Genomic DNA, 19,839 nt, shown 5'->3' with positions numbered 1-19,839 from the left:
CCAAATTTAAAAGATTTTGAGGGAAAATGGGCTGAAAAAATGGCTTTAGACGATCAGATAAGATTGTTCTTATCAGGAATACTGATTATAATAATCAAACTCTTTTAAATCTCATGTTAGTTATTTAATTTTTTTGGCGGGCAGTCGATAGACGTCCGATAACATTACCGGTTCAGATTTAGATCATTAGTGATGTGGCAAATGGAACCGATGGTTCTAAATATATCGGTACGCCTAATCGATAGCCACTCACCTCTAGCAAAATGCAACCCTGACGCCACGCTATATTTTGACAGCTCCTCTCTTCGCTCTTTTTTCTTCAGCCGTTCGCCACTTCAAGATGGTAAATCCGTCCGCGGCCGAAATAAAATCTGTTATTTTCATAAACATCCGCTTGAATTTTGTGATGAAAACCAACCCAGCAAATACCTGGTGTTGCGGCCTATGTGATACAAATTTAGTTTTGCCAATTTCGAGCGTTTGATTGTGAAAATGTAGTGGCCCAGTTGCCCCGGACAAGTCGCTAATGGAATTCTTTTGATTACAGACGAAGGGTACCTCCAGCTTTGGTAAACGCCACAACAAGACGCACACACTGTGCCGTCGTTGTGGTCGCTCGTCCTACCACATCCAGAAGTCGACCTGTGCCCAGTGCGGCTACCCGGCAGCCAAGCTCCGTTCCTGTAAGTACATGGAGGAGTAGCTTTCTTGGTCTCTGATCCCTTACTGATTGTGTTTTCTATCCACAGACAACTGGTCCGTCAAGGCCAAGAGGAGGAAGACCACTGGCACCGGCCGCATGCGCCACCTGAAGGTTGTGCGCCGCCGTTTCCGCAACGGATTCCGCGAAGGCACCCAGGCCAAGCCCAGGAAGACCGTCCAGGCCGGCAAATAGACTCCCTCTAGCAGCCACTGAACGTCTTAGTAGCAACAGCATCAGCACCAGCACCTTTGGCATTTCCATCAGAAGCGGCGACTCAAAATCTTCAGTGCAGCAAGCTAATAAAAGCTCGAGCTAATAAATGAAACTTTTTTTTTATTAAGTGAACCACGGTGACTATTTTTTTGAAGTGCGACAGTGTGCGGCAAAGCAGCTACAACCGACACCCGACAGAGGTGTACCCCCTTTTTTTTTTTAATGTGAAACCGCCGAAAGCCCGCCAGCTGGGCGGCTCTAATGCTAGTGCTTGGACTCTGGGACTGCGCGCGTCGACTGCTCGCCACACGGCAGCAATAACTCATGGAAAGGAGGAACCGACGGAGCAGGCGCACCAAGGAGTTTACATAAGCCAAGTGGAAGTACTGGCTGGGTCCACGGGCAGCGGCGGAAGCACGTTCCATGAGTTATTGCCAGTCATGTGGTGAGTGGAGGGACGTGTTCCTTACAGTTCCCAAGCGGCCAGGCGAGAGCCTCGCTAGCTGGGCGTGTGGAGAGTGCCATGTAATGGCTGCGGTTTCCATTAAATTGTGGGTATACTTAACCTTAGGGCCCCATGTGTTTCCGCGCTTTCAGTTTGTTTTCATCCAGAGACTTCTGAAGCACTGGGCCCACGTTTAAGAGATACTTAGGAAGATTGTGTTCCGAACCCTCTTCTTGAAGAAGTTTAGATTCTGTTCACATATTTATGAATGAAAGATCCATGTGCCTTGTTCCGGCATGCAGTTTTTCCACTCTTGGCCAGTATATATTGGCCATCAACTAGGAATATTCATAAAAAACTAGCCTGGAAATATGTACTTGAACGAAACAGCAGAATAGATACAATTGGGAGCGCGGAATTTGTTTCTTTTTAGTTTCTGGATGTGAAGTCTCCAACGTTGCATACTTTCAGGGCGTCAGTATCTTCCAGTTCTACATCTTCTGGATACAAAAACAATCTATTTTATTTTGTAACATGTTTAAGTTTATTTATTAAATTACCATAAAAAAAACTGACATTCGACCTGGCTTAAAGTAAAGTAAGTATTCTACGAATCCTGGTCCGAGCAGGTCGGCCTGGGCCCCGGAGGCGGCGCCCCCAGGCTCCCGGCGCAAGTCCCAGACCCGTCTAGCAAGCAAGATAGTTGATGGTTGACTAACAGTACAGTAATTTACAAAGTATAAAGCGTTCCACTAAGCCTAGGGATGGGGAATGGACCGGACTTAATCCTAGTTGCCACTAAATGCTACAGAGGGAGACATTTACAAGATTAGAAGCTGTCGGACGGGCAGGACTAATCGGAGTGCGGGTGGAGGGGGGCAGTGATGGGCTGTGTCGTTGGGGCGGCCTCCTCCGCCTTGGGGGCCAGGGCGGTGGCGGCGGGGCGCTTGATGAGCAGCTTCTTCAGGTTCTGGAAGGGCGCGTCGAAGAGCACCGTCAGGGCCACGGAGGCCAGGAAGATCGAGATGAATTCGTTGGTGTCGAGCTGCGGAAAGAGAGTCTATAGGATCAGTGCCTCCGAGGAGCAACTCTGGGGACTCACGATTATCGAGACAAAGTTGTAGTAGTGGTGGATGTGACGCCTCCGGCCGACGTTGAAGAAAAAGACGGGGAACTGCGTCAGGTAGATGGCGTACGAGAGCTTTGTGGACACCTGGAAACCGCGCCAGGCAAACAGCTTCGTGAGTTTATCTGCGAATTGAATTACGAATTAATGTGTTGTCTTGTTGGTGGAAACCCCTTTCCAGGTCGGCGTCCTACTTTTGTATCCGTTGTGCGAGACAAAGACGATCCAGGAGAAGAACAGGCACCAGGCGATGGGCGCAAAGGCGGCGTAGATGGCTGCGTGGGTGGAGTTGTACACGTAGTTGATGTCGCCCATCGGGGCGGGGCCCAGGAGCGAGGCCAGAAGGCAGACGGTGGCTCCCAGCCAGCCGAGGCGCAGCTGTAGGCTGCTCAGCTTGGCGTTCTGGAACTTGCGCAGAACGTAGCCCAGCAGGATGCCCATGATGTAGACGGTGGATCGGTGGGGCGGGAAGGAGTACATGTAGTCGGCGGTCCGGAACAGGCGCTGGATGCTGCGGAAGACCAGAAGGATGTTAAGACAGAATGGGGGTCAGTGTCTATAGAACCTACTTGGTGCCAAAGTATATGTAGTTGGAGAGCTGGTTGACGATCGTGGTGTAGTACCGGGCCGCCGTGCCCACCGTGCAGAGGAGCAGCAGGAAGGCCAGTCCGCGGCGGGGCCAGCGCCAGAGCCCCAGGATGAGCAGGGGCGCCACGGCAAACAGCTCCGTGTCGATGCCCAGGTGGTGGGTGTGCGTGAGGCACATCTCGCTGAAGCCGAAGTAGTTGTGGATGAAGAGCAGGTTGCGCCACCAGTTCTTCTTGCAGATGTCGGCGTGGTGGCCCACCACCAGGTTCCACTGCGGCCCGCTGCCCCACAGCGGCAGGACGTAGGTGCAGAACAGGATGAGGGCGGCCAGCGGCGGGACGATCCTCATCAGCCGGCTGACGTACTCGTTCTTCAGCCGGATGGGCTGCTGCTTCATCAGGCGGCCGAACAGGGAGTAGGACGTGAGCATGCCACTGAACAGCAGGAAGGGATCCGTGTAGAGCGACGCCGCCCGTCCAATCACCGTCCACGGCTGGCCCAGGCTCTCGGACATGGCCGTCCGGTTGTTGTACGGGTTGAAGAACATGGCCATCGACTTGTGCGAGAAGATAAGCATCATGGCGTTGAGGAAGCGGATGCCATGCACCGCCTCAATGTCTCCGGGAGCACTGCTGGTGCTGAAGAGCCAGCGCAGGTTCTTGTCCAGCGAGAAGGCCGTGCACCAGGCATCTGTTTCGGGACGGAGATGGGTTTATATTGAAGCCTGCAGCTTGGAGGATCGGGCTACTCACTCTGCTTGGGCTGCGACTTGGTGGAGCGATCGTAGATGGTGGAGAGCACTGCGATGGAGAGAACCAGCAGGAAGAACCGCACCGCCCAGGTGGTGTTCCGGTCCCAGGGACGCTGATCACGCACCTGGCACATCTGAGGCTCCACTCGCACATTGAAGGTGATTCCCGTGGACGCCGTCTGGTTGGCCAGATACTCCGCCACGGTGTACTCCACGTCGCGGGCGGAGCAGCCGGAGGGCACGCAGATGCCCCAGTTGATCAGGGAGTAGCGGGGCACACGGTGTCCGGGCTGAAATGGAAGAGGCAAGACGGAGGCTTCATTATCCGGTTTCGGGAGCTCCTTTGTTTATCGTACGAGTCACGACTCCGGGTGCATTGACCTTCTACTTTCAATTAAAAGCAGCAATTAGAGCGATTAATCAAGCCAGAGTGACTTACTATCTGTAGCTGTTCCAGTTTTTAATTCGTAGCGCGACAGATATTAATTTCTTAGTAGCTTTGGCCTTCAACCCCCCGGAGGACCCAGAAACCAACTAAGAAACTACTAAATAGTGAAACTAGAGCTCCATGATTTCCAGCTCCAGCTCCTTTTTTGTAAGGCTTTTAGTTAAATAAATAAATGTTTATCACAAATTCCCTATCAATCTTCATTAATTTATCAGCCACGGAGGATGGGACAGGGGCCACCTGGGAAGATCATAACTTGGTCAATATTTATCCGATCCTTGAGCGGAATACAGCAAAAGACTCCTGGAATGATTCCCCGTCAATCTGCATTAAAATCTAAGAATGCAATTTTCGATCAATTTTTTGTTCATTTTTCTGATGGATCCCCTTCGAATAAGAGAAGGAGCCATGGGGTATGGCACAGAGGCCACCTGGGAAGACCATAACTTGGTCAATATTTATCCGATCCTTGAGCGGAATACAGCAAAAGACTCCTGGAATGATTCCCCGTCAATCTGCATTAAAATCTAAGAATGCAATTTTCGATACATAAATCGGTAATTTTTCTGTTGAACCCCCGTGGAAGAGTGGTGGAGCCACGGTTTATGGGATAGTGGCTACCTTTATTTGAAAGGTAGACGTCTATTTGGTCAAAATATAACCGGTCCTTTATCGGAAAGCTCTAAAGAAGTTTAAAATGAGATGTCCTTCACTTTCCAACACTGACCGATAATCGATTTCGATATGTATTTTTTCCCGGTTCAAAAAGATGGAGACAGGAAATGGAGGTTCTTAGGTCCTCAAAGGAGGTAAAAGGACCTTTGAGACCTAAGGGAATTGTATATAAAATAAAAACTTGTCACTTTATTTTTCATCTGTATCCAAGTGATTTGAGGTTTCTCAGGGGAACCCGTACTACCCCCGTATATGGGTTATTTAATTATGATTCCAATCCCTGTCTATATATTTGTCGATTCTGGTCCGAATCCTAAGAGGAGTAGACCGACTAATCGGTGTCGGGTTTCCCAGCCATAAATGAAACAATGCTAGTTCATATTTTAGCGCAACTTTTGTTTTTGGCGAGTTCAATGGCCGGAATAGCTTCGATTTCTGCGATTTGCATTTTATGGCCATCTGTCTATCGTGTTGATGGCTTGCTTTGCTTTCGTCTTATATTTCGCGGCTCTGCCCCTCGATATATATTCCTACGTTCAAGTTCAATGTCGGATTGGAAGCGTTTAGCGGTCCGATGTTAATCAATCTATTTGGCCGGCCCATAACTTTCACATACAATATGATTTTTTCCGCCGGCCCCAGTGACTCACTATCGGCGGGATCTTGGTCACGTTCTCCATTAAAGGAGCTTTCAACCGGGTGGAGTGGACACTTAATGGGTAGTCCATATAGAATATATACTCACGTCGTTGAACTCGCTCTTGAAGGGTCCGTGGGACTGGAGGAGCTTGAAGAAGCTCTGGAGGCGCTTCGATTTGTGGGGCAGGACTGGCTGGGCGTACGCGAGGCAGTACTGTCCCCGGAGAAGGTTCTCCCCATCCTGATCCTGATCCTGATCCTGCTCCCTCATGGGCTGCTGGATGCCCATACACTGGTCGAAGTCTCCCGGCTGATTGATGTTGCCGTTCAAAATGCCAGAGTTCAGCTTTCCGCTGGCGTCGTGCACTGCAAGAATAATTCAAGAGAATCGTAAGATTAATGGCCAAAGCCGGAGAGATATATGCTTCATTGTTTAGCGTCAATAAAAAGGAAATAAATTAGCATAATTTAAAGTCAATCGATTGATGAAAAAACAGCCAAAAGTTTGATGAACTGGCAGAGACACTTCGAAAGAGTGGATAAGCTCTTCTATTACTGACTCAGTTGCGTCAAGTGTACACTTGTGGGCGGTGGGCGGTGTGGGCTGAGCCCCGGGGCGTGGCGACCTTGACTGTGATCGCAACTCGTTCTGAGCTTTGCGGTCTTTTGTGTCAAGTTCGCGTGGAATCACAGATCGCAGCATTGCAAGCAGCAGTTGCAATTTCAGTTGCAGTTTCAGTTGCAATTGCAATGCGCTCCGATGCTTGCAATTTTGCCGATCTCGGCAGAAAAAACGAAATGCATTTGGCATTGCCACATGTGTTTAGTTGTTTTTTGTGCGAATATATGGGTAAAGTTCGACGGTTGGCCTTCGCAGCTGCGGCTACAGTGCCGGGCAAAAGTATCAGGCCGCGACGCCAGCCAACGCGACGCGGCCATGGAGCCAAGTTCAGAGTCGGCATTTAATTTGCCTGACTTTACATGGAATGCCAAGTTCTTTTCCTGCAATTGCCCGAAAATAGGTGTAATTGTTTTCAGTGCATGTGACTTTGGGGTCGATTAGTCTGGCGGTCGCCTGCTGCTGCTGCCGCTGCCAGTTGGCAATGACTCGAATTCTAACCAACTGGTTCTGGCCATTCATCCGATACCTGGCAGAACTTCTTGCTATTTTTTGTCTGTTTTGCCAATTTATTAGCTGTCTCGGAGCAACCTTGGAGCTTCTCTCCGTTCTTAGATACTCACTTTTCAAGGCCCACAGATCAAAGTTGTCCAAGGCGCTCAGATACTGTCGCATCTGCCGGCGACACAGCGAAGAGGCGTCGGGGTTCCTGGCAGGATCGAACGGCTGGGTTATGGCCAGGAATCGCTTCCCAATGTTGTACAGATAGACTGAAAGACAGGAAATTGTTTCGTATTAGTATCTTACAACTTATGATGCAATCTAGAGCAATCGAAAGTCTTTATATTTAACGATCTATTGCCGAAATTGCCGCCAAGTGGCTCTGATTTTTATAGAATTGCTGCTAAATATAATAGATCAATTTCCACGAGTGCTTAGTTATTAGACTCCATTGCTTTTTATGGCGCAATTTGTATCAATTTTTTTTGGTAATACAATAAGATTTTATTCGATTTCCCGAGTGACGCAATACCTGCTGTGAGTCTCCATCGAAAAGTGAAAGCAAAAATCTTAATCGAGTGGGGGTTGTATATTTTCCGATTTTAAAACTAAGCCGCAGAGACACCCCCTTTATTCTCAGTGCCCTAATGGTCCATAAAGCCTCGTAAGGCCTGCGACATTATGGTCTCCCGAAATTGGACAAGGTCGACGCTGGTGGGGCGGCACGTGGCGACCAGGAAGTGGCCGTGCGGACTCTCGCGGCGGGCGCCAGGCTTCTGAGAAGCTGGAGCCGCCGGAGGAGCTACCAGAGGCAGCCAAGCCGAGCCAGTTGGCATTCCAGCTGTCGTCTCTGATTAACATTTTCAAATTATCATGGCGGGCCTGTCGCTGGCCACTCGGAGCGACTTTTCGACTTTTATGCTAGCCATCCGACCCACATGGCTCATTTGGAATGCCGATCGCGTGCCGCCAACCATCGAACATCGATCCATCAGAGCCGCCTGCATCCGTCTGGACTTGAATTTTTTTTCACTGTACTTTTTGAGTGGCTTTGGGGGAGGGGGATGGGCGGTGGCTGGTGGCTGGTGGCTGGTGGGGAAAAAAGTGCTAAAATGCGTCAGAGTGGGACGAGCTCTGACTGCGGAATGCGACCTGTCGTCATATTCTAAATTTTGCTTTCCATATGGAGACGAGGAAGAATGGAGACGAGCTCCCCACTTGGCAGTCCCCGCATGGAGACTGTGGATGTGGTTGTGGATGGGGATGCGGACTTCTCCACAACAATGGCAGCCGTGCGAATCGCGGTTCCCTTCCCTCATTAGCATCGCAAATTATGAAGATTTTTAGAAAATGATACGAGATGACAAAACAGATCGCTGGAATGGGATTTTTCTGTAAAGTCCTATAGGAGGAGTTCTGGGTTCCCAGTTCCCCCAACACTCCCTAGAAGTATGGCCCCCTTTCTCGTTTCGTTTCTGACCCTATTTTAGCCAACTTTTGCTCTAAGTTTAATGACAAGAACTACACTATTTTTTAGCGTGTTCGATTAATTAAGTATCTCAGGTGAGCTGCTGAGTGTGCGTTTCGTACTTGTCTCTGACCCACTTGAGAACCAGTTGAATGTTCAATGAGAAACTGACTCACTGTGGCTCTAAAACCGAGAGTGCAGCTGGATGTCTGTTTTGGCCAGCATTGGCCAATATTCCTGCCGCAATCCTTGGCGCCACAATTAGGCAACATCGTTCTAGTTGTCGGATCTGGTCTCTGGCTTTCGGCCAGAGTGTAGTTACGGCCAATTGCGGCGGTGAATGGGCCATAAACGATCTGGCTTTTGAGCTTGATTTATGCCGCGGTCGGCATTAAGTTTATAAGCGATGACAGAACAGATTCCATATTGCCAATTAGCAGCGGCCCATCTACATCTAAAAACATTTAAAATGATTTCTGGCAAACATTTGAGTTGCCACTGACTTGCACTTATTAGCTTGTTTGTTTGAACGAGTCACACTGGGAGAAAAGAGCAGGGGCTTCCATCATATCCGACTCTATATCCGACTTGCAGTTGGTTGAGTTTCTCCGAGTGTCTGGGCCAACTTGTTTGGTTTGCCGAGTCAATATTTGGCCAATCACTTGGCGGCTTGCCACTGATTTTGATTCTTGCTATCTAAATGGGCTTTTGATACCGGAGATCATCGTAAAAAATATGAATACCCATCAGTCTCTACCCATCTACAAGTACAATTACAAGGCGGAGTAACATGTTTTGGGTTTTATGGCGACAGTTAACGGTACTTGGGCCGGTCAAGTGGTCAACTGGTCAACTGGTCGACTGGTCGTGGACTGATGGACAAACGATGCTACGACCATAAACTCATGGCAGGCGTGACAGGTTGGCAACAAAAACAACGGCCAGCGGAGATCAATTGCAAACAAACGAGCCACAAAGTGGGCAAAACCGAAGACCGAAACCGAAACCAAAGACCGAAAAACTGAAACCACTTAAGAGGGCCTGGAAATGGGCTGGGCTGGCTGAATTTATTGGGGGCCCAGCTGGGGAGCATCTCCGGTTAGAATCGTTCCTCCATCCCGATTACGTAGCCGCGACACTTGAGGTACTGTTTGCGGAAACGCCCTCGAGATGATTAGGTAATCTTTAGCTATCGAGGGATTGAACTGGCATTAAGGCTAGCCATGTAAAGAACTAAGACATTAGCCAATTAACGAGATAAAAATACGTCCGAGGGTTAACAGTCTATTGGATTACTGCTTACGTGCGCTTTATTAACGGGCCAAAAAATTGTCTAGTTTACGTGAGACTTTGCACATTGCCTTGACTTGGCCAATTCAAGGAGCGACTGTCCGAGGGGGCGTCCCAGGGCGGGGATGTCTGGCGGGGCTTTCCCCCAAGTTCGGCTGCCTCCTAACTTGAACTGCAAATATTGGCAACGGCTAAGAAAACAAGGCCGAACCTTTTAACAAGAATAAGTGGACAACAAAGATATAGACGCTGATTAGATAACTGCGGAGATATTGCCGGATCGATAGAGAGATGTGAGGATTTGGGAAGGGCAGCCGGAAGTGCCTTGTGAGTCAACTTGGCCGAAACCACCGCCGACCACTGGCCCTCTGCCGCTCCCCGATCAATTGATTTTATTTGAAGCACGCGCACTTCTTATGCAATTATTCGCTGTGGGTCACAATCAAAGGGGAAACAAAGAGCGAATGTCGTCAGTACTCGACAGCATTAAACGCTTTACACGAATTACAATTGCAGAAATTGGTCGAAATGCCCAAGGTTTCCACTGCCCCATGTTGGCCGTGTGGGCGGCGTGAGAAAGCGGCTATGATCCGGCTATGGCAGCGGATAAGCCAAGTGATCGGGCAATTATTTCGACAAAAACACCTATCATTGATCGGTTTTGACATTTCATAAGCGGCGGGTAGTTTGTGGTCAAATTGGGCTTTCTTCTGGCCAGATATTGTGGGAACTTACCTCTCTCATCCTCCTCCACCTGGTCGTCCTCCTCCAGGCTCTTCTCCAGCTGGTGGATCGAAAAGTTCCCCAGAGGTCCTGCGTGCAGGTCGCTGAGATTGGCCGTCTGATACTCCAGGATCGTGGTGGTGGCGTCGTCCGCAAACAGCTTCAGACTGTAGTTGACCTTATCCTCGAAGATGGAGGCTATCTTGCTCTCCAGCTTGTCGCCAGACACGTCGACGGAGCCATCGGCCCCGCCAGGATTCGTGAGGAGGTTCTCGCCCAGATTACAGTTGTCCTTGAGGCTACAGGTGGGCTGAACCACGCTCTCCAGAGCCTGGCCGAGGCCCAGGGCCACGGCTAGGACGAAGACCAGAGTTGGCCAGGACATTTTAGGACCAAAAAAGGACACCCTTTCGTTTAGACTCGAATTCGTTTTCAAAGCTTTCCACTTCTCTGGCACATAATACACGCACAGAACACTCAGGAACAACTGACAGAACACCAGAAAAAAATGGTCTATTTTAGATTTTAGCCAAGAAGCTATGTGATTGGGGGGTCTTCGGCCCGATCGAAGATTCTGCCAGCGGTTTGTTTTCAGCGACCGCCAAGACGAAACATTCAACGTCAACTGATTGTCCAAATGCCGCCGAGCATACGAAGTCCGCTCAGGTTCGGCGGCTCAGTGGCTCAGTGGCTCAGCGGTTCGGCGGCTCAGCGGCTGATAGTCTCTATGTGGCTGTTCGAGTGTGTGTGTGTGTGTGTGTTAGCCACAAACCGAATTTCAAAACCAAATGCAAGCCGAATTTTGAGCAAGTCAGACTGAGAGCTAAAGCAGCGTTTCCCATTCCCATTCCCATTCCCGACCTGATACGATCCGATCTGAGCTGCAGCTTGGCTCAGAGCCACTGCAACTACTTGGCCAGAACGGCTCTGTCTGGCCTGCTAATTTGTTCACCTGTGAGTTCCCAGCATCACTGCTAATTGCTCATAATCGCAGCAGCCGAAGCCTACTTGAGGCCCTAACAAATGGCACAAGATTGAGATCTTGATCTGGAGCTCATGTAAACACAGCTATAATTAAACACAAATTGCAATAAATTTCTATTCAGAATGCGTAACGATTACTGGCCATAATCTGCTCAGAACTTGAACCAGAATGAACCAGAGTGAGATTTGGCAAACGGGCATGACGCGACAGAATCTGGATTTGGATTTGGGAGAAAGGTGGGTGACTTGGGGCTCTAGAAGTCTTCCAAAGTCCATCCGGGGGCGGTGTTGCAACGGACGGAGATGAGCCTTAAAGGCCAAGTCAGGCACCAGAAGTTTGGCAATGTAATTGCTGGCCATCTAGCATTGTTGGCCAATAACTCGTTTGATACTCGATGACAACAGAAAACAAACAAGTTCCATGGATGACTGTCAATCAAATGGGATGAAGCAGAAGCAGAAGCCTCAGCCCCAGCCTCAGCCCATGAGGCATTCAATCACTCAAGCACTGGCCCCGGCCAGAATGCATCGCATTGTTGCAAGCACACATTGGCAACACGAGACTGACGCAAATGCATCGAAAGTGAGACCCGCTCTGGTCTGGTCTGGTCTGGTCTGGTTGCCAATATCAAATTACTCAAGTCCGACCCGACGCCAGCAATTTGCAGCCCAGTTGGCCACACAGACAGACATATCTCAGCCGGCGTATATATATCCGTCTAAATGGCTATATGGCTCAAATGTTGCTCTCGGTTCTTGCAACAGGGGCGCACAAATTGCAATCGGAACCTGCCAAAAAAATATAAAAACACAGAGAGCCACTAAATATTTATAAACAGTCTTGGGAACAAGCCATGAGGCACGACTAGCCATTACTTATTATCTAAAAATAAATAATTGCCCATTAGCTCATAAGAATATTAAATAAACTAAACTAAAGTCACGGCTATAAAAGTGTCACTTTTCAAGTGGGGTTTTGCTTTTTTTTTGACACTTTTGACGGATAAGCTTCGCAGTTTCTGAGTCTCTGATGGACTTTCGACTACCCTGGAAGCGGGGTAGGCCCAAATAACCATTCTCTTTGGCCAAAAGGAAGAATGTGGCAATTGCCGGCCATGTCTGTTTGTGGGGGGGCCTGAAGCAATCTGAGCCAGTTTGGTTCCGCGGAACTGTCTAGCCCGTTCTCATTAACAGGCCAAGTTGCAAGTGGCAAGTTGCAAGTTGTTAGTTGCCAGTTGCCAGTTGCCAGTTGCTGTTGCTAGTTTCCAGTTGCTGGTTGCTGGTTGCATGCTCGGCCTTTTCAAGAGGCAACAACCAACGATGAACGTCGAACGTGCAACGTGCAGCGAGTGTGGCAATTTTTCTTTGCGGCTGCGTTGCCAATTGAAATGTTGCCGTCTTGGCTTTTTGGCATTTCGTGCGAATTTGGCTTTCGGATTATGGAGCCGATCGGCTCCATTAGTCTCCAAAAAAAAAAACAAAACATTCTTGTTTGTCCATCAAAGTGCATGGACGGCACTGGAGCTGGAGCTGGAGCTGGAGCTTGCGATGATGTGGCTGAGACCCTTCATGCAAATGCACCTCCAACCGGTTGTCTTGGCCAAACAAAGCGCTGTTACCAAATATTGTCCGACAAGCTTGGGCCAACAAATTCCGTATCAGACACCATCCGACCCATCCGAAAATTAGTCCCGGCCCGGCTGAGACCAATGGGGCTGAAACCGCACTGATAACATGCCCAAATGTTTGCGGGCCAAACAACGACCCCAAACAAACCGAATACCGAGGAGATTCGAATAAAAGCCGTGTAAACACGGCAGGGAAACCACAAAGTTGCAAATAAAAAGCGAGCCAATATCGCAGAAAAATACTAAAAGTAAAGAGTTCTTGGAAAACAAAGTGAGCAATTCTATCCAATAATACGGGTGATATAATGGAAGCAGATGCCTCTGTTTGGTTTTCCCAACAACCTCCAAGTCCAATCAGAAATCCAAAAACCTGTGGGAAGTCAACGGGTTAAGCGTGCCCTTTCTTAACCCTTGGCTGCATAAAAGAAAACCCAAATAGAAATAATCAAAGACGACGCTGATCGTAAATGATGGGGAATCAAGTTTGTGTCTTGGACAAGTCTTTTGTTTTTTTTCAAGAGGAAGTGTTGCGTGTCCTACACAGGAAGAAAATCTATCAAGAGTAGACTAAAAATGGATAAAAGAGGTTAACTATTGAGTAGTACTACATTGTATGATTACTTAAATTTAATATGAATGCCCCCTTTTATGCCCTCTTTGTTTTCAGTGCACAAATGCATTGGTGGCTGAGGCCTCTTCCCCCAGGCCCCTGCCCACTGCCTCAGCTTTCCACTTTTGCATCGACCTTGGCAGTTGTAACCCATTTTTTCCGTTTTTTGTATTTTGTTTTCAATTTCGATTTCAGCTTCAATTTCGTTTTCAACAGCGGCCACTGCAACGATTTGTATGTGGAATTTTAAGCAGTTTCTTTGTCGATTGCTGGGCGTGAGTGTGAGTGTGTCTGTGAGTGTGTGTGTTGGCCACGTTATGCAGATGATGATGGCTTTCGGCCAATAGGTGCACCTTGAAGGGCAGCAGGGTGGAGGCCCAGGCCATGCTCACTTTTCGACTGCTTTAATGTTGAAGCTTCCTGCTTAATGGCCCAACTAATGCTAAAGTTCAAATCCGAATTCCGCCGCGCAATTAAATATAATTAAATTTAAGATTCTGCGTGGCGTTCTCCCGTAAATTTGTTTGTCTTTTCGTTTAATGCACGGATTTAATGAGCTATTAAATCATCGCCACCAGAAATAAAACAAACTGGCTCCTACGACTATGCTGCGATTAAAATTTACCTTTCAAGAGTCCAAAAACCTCTCTAGAGCCAAGAATGTAGAAGACACTATGATGATTGATGGCTTTTAAATCATTCGTGATTGTGGACACGCGTGCAGTCGTCGGAGGGATCTGAGCCTCCTCCTCTGGAGGCTCTAGGCCTAAAACAGAGTGCCTCTTACCCCAATTGAGGCCTCGTTGAGGAAGTACTCCATACGTTATGACTATATTCCAGGCCGTAATGCTTAATGGCAGCGTTTACACTTCAAAGTGGCTGGGACGGCGATGGCTCGTAAAGTTTTTTGTTACCCGGAAGAACACATGCCCGAATTGCTCCACACTGTCAATGAGCGACTGACAACCACAACAAAGTGCCGGACAACTAGACAAGCTTAAGCCCCCAACAAAATTAAAAACGAACAACTAACAAACTAAGCAGCAGCAGCCCAAGTCGCTGGCAAAAAGATGAAGAGCAGGCAACAATTTAAATGCCGTAAAGACGATTTATGTTCGCGTATTTTACGCCTCGAACAAATCCCAGCGATCCGTATAGTCCGTACAGTGCGTTTCGAGAGGGTAGGTTCCGGCCAACAAGCTATAAGTGTTAAAATGGATAGCAGTCTTCCCAGCCACCTAGCTTTTCACTTCCAAATAAGAGCCCTTTTATAGGAATGTCTCGCACTGTCTTCGCTGGTATGTACGCTCATGTGGACATGGCTTTGTCTGTTTGCTGATCAATTCACAAAGTTGATTCGGCCAAGATCCCTCCGCGACCAAGTACGCCTCCCCCACCGGCAGGTTCAAGGTCTGGGCCAGAAAAGACAAAGAGCTCTGTTTACTCGGCCACCGGAATAGGCCGAAGAACAAGCCACATTCCGCGGAGACCCGAAAGTTGTTTGCCAAATCGGATGCGGAGATTAATTGGCAGATGATTTGCATAAATCTGATTGAAGTCAGTGTCTGGGAAAGTCAACACAGCCCCACCCACTCCGCCCGGTCCGCCCGGAAGTGCAATAGAGCTTGACGTCACGATGCCAGATCCAAAGGTCGATTAGTCGCTAATAAAAACAAGTAATTCCGCGAATATAGTTCAAATAGCGGTCAGTGAAGCCCATCGGAGTGGGCCACGCCCTAGATCTGAAAGCCTTCCTATTCATATGATCGAGTCACTTCGACCCGCGTTGACTCAAGTCATTGACACATCTATAATAGAGTCTCCGCATCTATTTCCAGCGCTGAATTAATTTCTGAAGCGGCCCGATCTCTGATCTGCATAAAGAGAGTATCCCCATTTGCATTTAAATCTAATTTAATTTTATAACTCTCTGCGAATTAAGTCAGAAAGCTGGCCCGTCCAGAAACTAGGACTCCAAACCCGAAACAATTGGACCGAACTGGACCTCCGATCTCCGATCTAGCGGAGTGGCACTTCCACTTTCCGTTCTAGCCGGGCGGGGAATTGTCATCGTTGCCTGGCAAATCGCTATTTAATAAACAAGGCAATATCCAAGTATTTAGAAGCCAGTTAACAGCAAACAGCCAATGATCGAACGGCTTAAATATATGCATAAATAATGATTCAGCAGATTGCCGGAATATGCTAATCACCTCCGAGGATTTCCTATTTCTGGACTCTCCGATTCTTGCCATTTAAGGGTTACTCTTCTGATTTATTCTTCTAGACTCTGTCAGCCTCTTCTGGGTTTTCTGCTGATCTGCTATGGTTTCTTCTGTGGACTTTGCAGTCTTCAGCAGTCTTTCAGTCTTTTCTGGAATGCCAGGCCGGGCCAAGGCCGCTATTCATTTTCGCCGAGTTCTGCGACTTCAATTCACATAAATAAATAAACTTCAAGCCCATCAACCGGTTCAGGGTGATCGTTATCTAATCTAAGGGTTTCTGGCTTTGGGTTTTGGATTTTGGGCATTGGGCATTGGGCTTTGGGCATTGGCCGCCATCGGCAACCGGTTCAATTTGGCCAACACCTGTCAGCACGTCCGAGTGCGAAATCGCCTGGACTTGTTACCAAAGCAATTGTTTTGGCCAGGGGTTTGGCAATTGGCCGATTGGCCAGTTGGGTGGCCAGCTCGACCTTGACCCACCTGATAAGGCCATGTTTCGCTGGTTTCTGCCAAGTTAACAACATGGGAATGTGCAGATGCCTTGACTCTCTACATTTGCTTTAGTTTCGCATTTAAGTCAATGTCAGATGATAGCCAGATCTCAGTGGCGGATAAAAAACTTAGGTGTGGACTAAGCATAGTTTAAAAGTAAGGTTGGTAGTTCTGGAAATCAGCCCAAAAGTATCTTAAGACATTCAACTCTTTGAAGCTCAAGCCCGAAAGCTTTTTGTAGTGCTCAGGTGTATCGAAGTGAGTTAATACGCGCTTTAAAAATTATTATACACGAACGGGTCAATTAAGCGTTCTGCTCATAAAAGTATTTTAGAAATGTGCATTTACTGCCAGTTTGTTGGCCACAAGACCTACAATTAAACCAAAAAGTAAACTGCAGGCAGATAAGCTTCGCTCGCAACTTTATTGGGCTTAGTGATAGTTGCGAGTGGATTAGAGCCGTGTTTTATGGGGGCTATCAGCAGATACGCCTTCGAGTAGCTCGATTACAGAACAGATCAACTACTAGAATGCTTAGAAATATCTTATGATATCTCTGGAAGCACTTTTGTAGTCGTCAAGAGGGCTTGAATGGGTAAGAGAATGCCATAACTCTTAACAGAGAAATTTGCAAGTCAAGTGGATGCCTTAAAGCAGAGAATCTGCTGGCTCATTCCACTGACAGTCTTCTTCTGTAGGAGCTTCATAAGGCAGCTCTAGACACCCCTTAAATATTAAATATTTTATTGTAATCACTTAATAATTTAATCTAGCACTCTCCAAGTGGGTCAACGTCAACTGGCATTGCAACTGCACTTGTCGCAGTGATAGAACTCGTTTGTCAGTCTCCGACTATGCTTTTTACATTCAAATGCATGCGGTCTGGTACCTCGCATCCCCAACTTGCCGATCGGGCCTCCATTCTGGGAGAGTATGCTCGCCCAGCCGACTATCAGTTTGTTTTCAACATAATCTAAGTGGCTAGGCCCCCTTGGGTTTTTTGATAATGACCTGCTTTTCGGGCGTGTACTTTAAACCTTAGGTTTAATCAGCCGGCCTACGCATTATTTTATGGGGCTTTTGATGGCGTAGTTATAAACGGTTTTGGGGAAACTGGATCGCCTGATCCGAGTCAGGAGCCAGAGTCAGATCCGAGCGCTACTCTCGGGGCCAGAGACCTCTCTCCGGCGACGGGGTCTGTCATCCACCCGATTCGTGGAGCAGACACCTCCATTTCCGCGGATCCCCAGATAACCGGAGGGCATTCACAGTGCCGCACCTTTCCAGAGCGCCGGAGTCTGATCTGATCGGATCGCACCCGAACCCAGAATGTGGCTTTAAAGTTGCGAACGCGATTTAGTTGTAAACGAGCCACAAAGCCGAGCGGTTGCGAAAAGTATTCCGCTAACTAGTCACCAGAGCCACAAGTACCCCCGACTAGCCCACTTCATACCCCAAGTGCAACAGGTTTCTGGCCTCAATCCATCTGTAGTCAGAGCTCCACCATGAACACTCTGGCGCTGCTGGCCTTCGCCTTCTGGGTCCTGTTCCTGCGCTACCTGCCGCGCATCCTCAACTTCCTCAGGATGCACAGGTTCGCCAACACGCTGCCAGGACCGTCGATTGGAGAGCTCATAGCCACTGTGAAGAAAGGAGGTGGGTGGTGCCAGACTACTATGTGCCAGATGTACTATAGTTACTCTCTGCAAATGAAATCTGAAAGCTATACCTTATATACCATATTACTTATATGACTCCCTTTTCCTTCCCTTCGAAAGAAATCCTCAACTGGCTGAAGGAAATGCGCGAGAAACACGGCTCCGTCTTCCGCATTTGGTTCGGCAAGGACCTCACAGTGCTGTTCAGCGATCCGGAGGACATCAAGCAGCTGCTGAGCAACAACACGCTGCTGACCAAGTCGAGGAACTACGAGCTCCTGGAGCCCTGGCTGGGCAAGGGCTTGCTGACCAATGGAGGAGAGTCCTGGCACAGGAGGCGCAAGCTCCTCACGCCTGGCTTTCACTTCCGCATCCTGGGCGAGTTCAAGGAGCCGATGGAGGAGAACTGCCGCATCCTGGTGCGTCGCCTGCAGGAGAAGGCCAACGGAGAGTCCTTCGACATCTACCCTTACATAACCCTCTTCGCCCTGGACGCCATTTGCGAGACGGCGATGGGAATCAAGAAGCACGCCCAGCTCCAGAGCGACTCGGAGTACGTAAAGGCCGTCCAGACGTAAGTTGGTGCTCCATTAGTCCTGGGCAGTAGTAAACAATTCCATCCCCAGGATCTGCCGTGTCCTGCACAAGCAGAGCTTCTCCTTCTGGCAGCGGTTGAACGTCTTTTTCAAGTACACCCAGGCGGGCCGGGAGCGGGACAACTGCCTGAAGGTCCTGCACGATGAGACGACGAGGGTCATACGGCTGCGCCGGGAGCAGCTTCTCCAGGAGCGGGCCGAGTCCCGTCCGGAGGCCGAGCAGGACGATGTGGGCGGCAAGCGGCGCCTGGCCTTCCTCGACATGCTCCTCCTCACCCAAATGGATGGCGGGGCCGAGCTGAGCGACACGGACATCCGGGAGGAGGTGGACACCTTCATGTTCGAGGGCCACGACACCACCAGCTCGGCCATCGCCTTCACCCTCAGCCTGCTGTCCAAGAACGCGGCGGTGCAGCAGCGGGCCTACGAGGAGGCCTGCGAGATGGAGGGCCGCGAGAAGGAGCCGATGCCCTACCTGGAGGCGGTCATCAAGGAGTCGCTGCGCATCTACCCCGCCGTCCCCTTCTTCTCGCGCAAGCTACTCGAGGACCTGCAGATGGGCAAGATGACCTTGCCCAAGGGCACTGCGATCAGCTGCCTCCTCTACATGGTGCACCGCGACCCCAAGAACTTCCCGGAGCCGGAGAAGTTCGACCCGGACCGGTTCCTCCTCAACGAGAAGGAAATCCATCCCTTCGCCTTTGCCGCCTTCAGCGCGGGGCCCAGGAACTGCATAGGTGGGTTACTGCTCGAGATTATGATCGGAAGCACTCCTCTTTTCGGATCTCTGGTCTATTTGAAGAGATTGCCCATGTTCTGTTCTTATCAGTCTGGTGTTTAAAAATAACTAGCGGAAATTTTCAGCTCAAAGCCATTGATTATTTTTAGTCCAAAACACAGATAAGAATTGGAGGTCAATGGGTTTGAACTTCCAAAAATCATTTTTCTGCTAAATGACACCTATTTCTAGAGACGATAGTAACTTTCCATTCCCTTCTTGCACTTATAGGCCAGAAATTCGCGATGCTGGAACTGAAGACCTCGCTCTCCATGCTCCTCAGGAGCTACCGCTTCCTGCCGGACGAGGAGCACAAGCCACGACCCCTGGCCGAGATCGTGATGAAGAGCGGCAACGGCATCCACCTGCGGATTCTTCCACGCGACGAGAAGGAATCTCCCAGCTCAGCCTGATTCTCCCTTCGATTACCACGATTATCTCTTTTTTTTGTTTGGCCTCGTTTTAAACTAAAACTATGTATATACTTAGGCAGTAAATTAATAAAATACTAAACATTAATCAGAGCCGTTGTAAACACCAGGTGGCTGGGCAATCGGCTCCAAAGTGACGCATGTGACGGGCCCCGCCGGAGGTCTGTCGCAAATTGTGCCAGGGGCTATCAGCGCCATGTAGTGCGGGGTGGTGGACCCCCACTCCGACCTTGGACCCCCCGGGACTG

The 19,839-nt window shown here is 49.1% G+C and overlaps 3 protein-coding genes across 4 annotated transcripts; 2 read left to right on the top strand and 1 right to left on the bottom strand.

Moving 5' to 3' along the window:
• Positions 1 to 227: 227 nt before the first annotated feature.
• Positions 228 to 1,048, top strand: LOC6503743 (probable 60S ribosomal protein L37-A). The gene is made up of 3 exons (XM_001963787.4): positions 228 to 343; positions 548 to 683; positions 750 to 1,048. The coding sequence occupies exons 1-3, from the start codon at positions 341 to 343 to the stop codon at positions 893 to 895; spliced, it is 285 nt and encodes a 94-aa protein (XP_001963823.2). The 5' UTR covers positions 228 to 340; the 3' UTR covers positions 896 to 1,048.
• Positions 956 to 10,856, bottom strand: LOC6503908 (nose resistant to fluoxetine protein 6). 2 transcript variants are annotated; one of them, XM_001963786.4, is made up of 8 exons: positions 10,202 to 10,856; positions 6,831 to 6,977; positions 5,695 to 5,954; positions 3,828 to 4,116; positions 3,057 to 3,765; positions 2,682 to 2,998; positions 2,464 to 2,612; positions 956 to 2,406 (listed from the first exon to the last, which is right to left on the bottom strand). In XM_001963786.4, exons 1-8 carry the CDS (start codon positions 10,572 to 10,574, stop codon positions 2,215 to 2,217), a joined length of 2,436 nt encoding a protein of 811 aa, XP_001963822.1. In that variant the 5' UTR covers positions 10,575 to 10,856; the 3' UTR covers positions 956 to 2,214. The 2 variants fall into 2 exon arrangements, with proteins under 2 accessions (XP_001963822.1, XP_032308419.1); XM_032452528.2 differs by lacking the exon at positions 10,202 to 10,856 and adding an exon at positions 7,241 to 7,356.
• A 6,611-nt stretch (positions 10,857 to 17,467) lies between these two features.
• On the top strand, positions 17,468 to 19,679 carry LOC6503744 (probable cytochrome P450 4s3). Its single transcript, XM_001963785.4, has 4 exons — positions 17,468 to 17,784; positions 17,907 to 18,360; positions 18,413 to 19,119; positions 19,392 to 19,679. The coding sequence occupies exons 1-4, from the start codon at positions 17,634 to 17,636 to the stop codon at positions 19,571 to 19,573; spliced, it is 1,494 nt and encodes a 497-aa protein (XP_001963821.1). The 5' UTR covers positions 17,468 to 17,633; the 3' UTR covers positions 19,574 to 19,679.
• Positions 19,680 to 19,839: the final 160 nt, after the last annotated feature.

The sequence above is a fragment of the Drosophila ananassae genome, chromosome XL (assembly GCF_017639315.1).
Source record: "Drosophila ananassae strain 14024-0371.13 chromosome XL, ASM1763931v2, whole genome shotgun sequence".
In the NCBI taxonomy this organism is placed as follows: Eukaryota; Metazoa; Arthropoda; class Insecta; order Diptera; family Drosophilidae; genus Drosophila; species Drosophila ananassae.
Note: the sequence above shows the minus strand (reverse complement) of the source record. Positions and strands in the feature narration are given on the sequence as shown.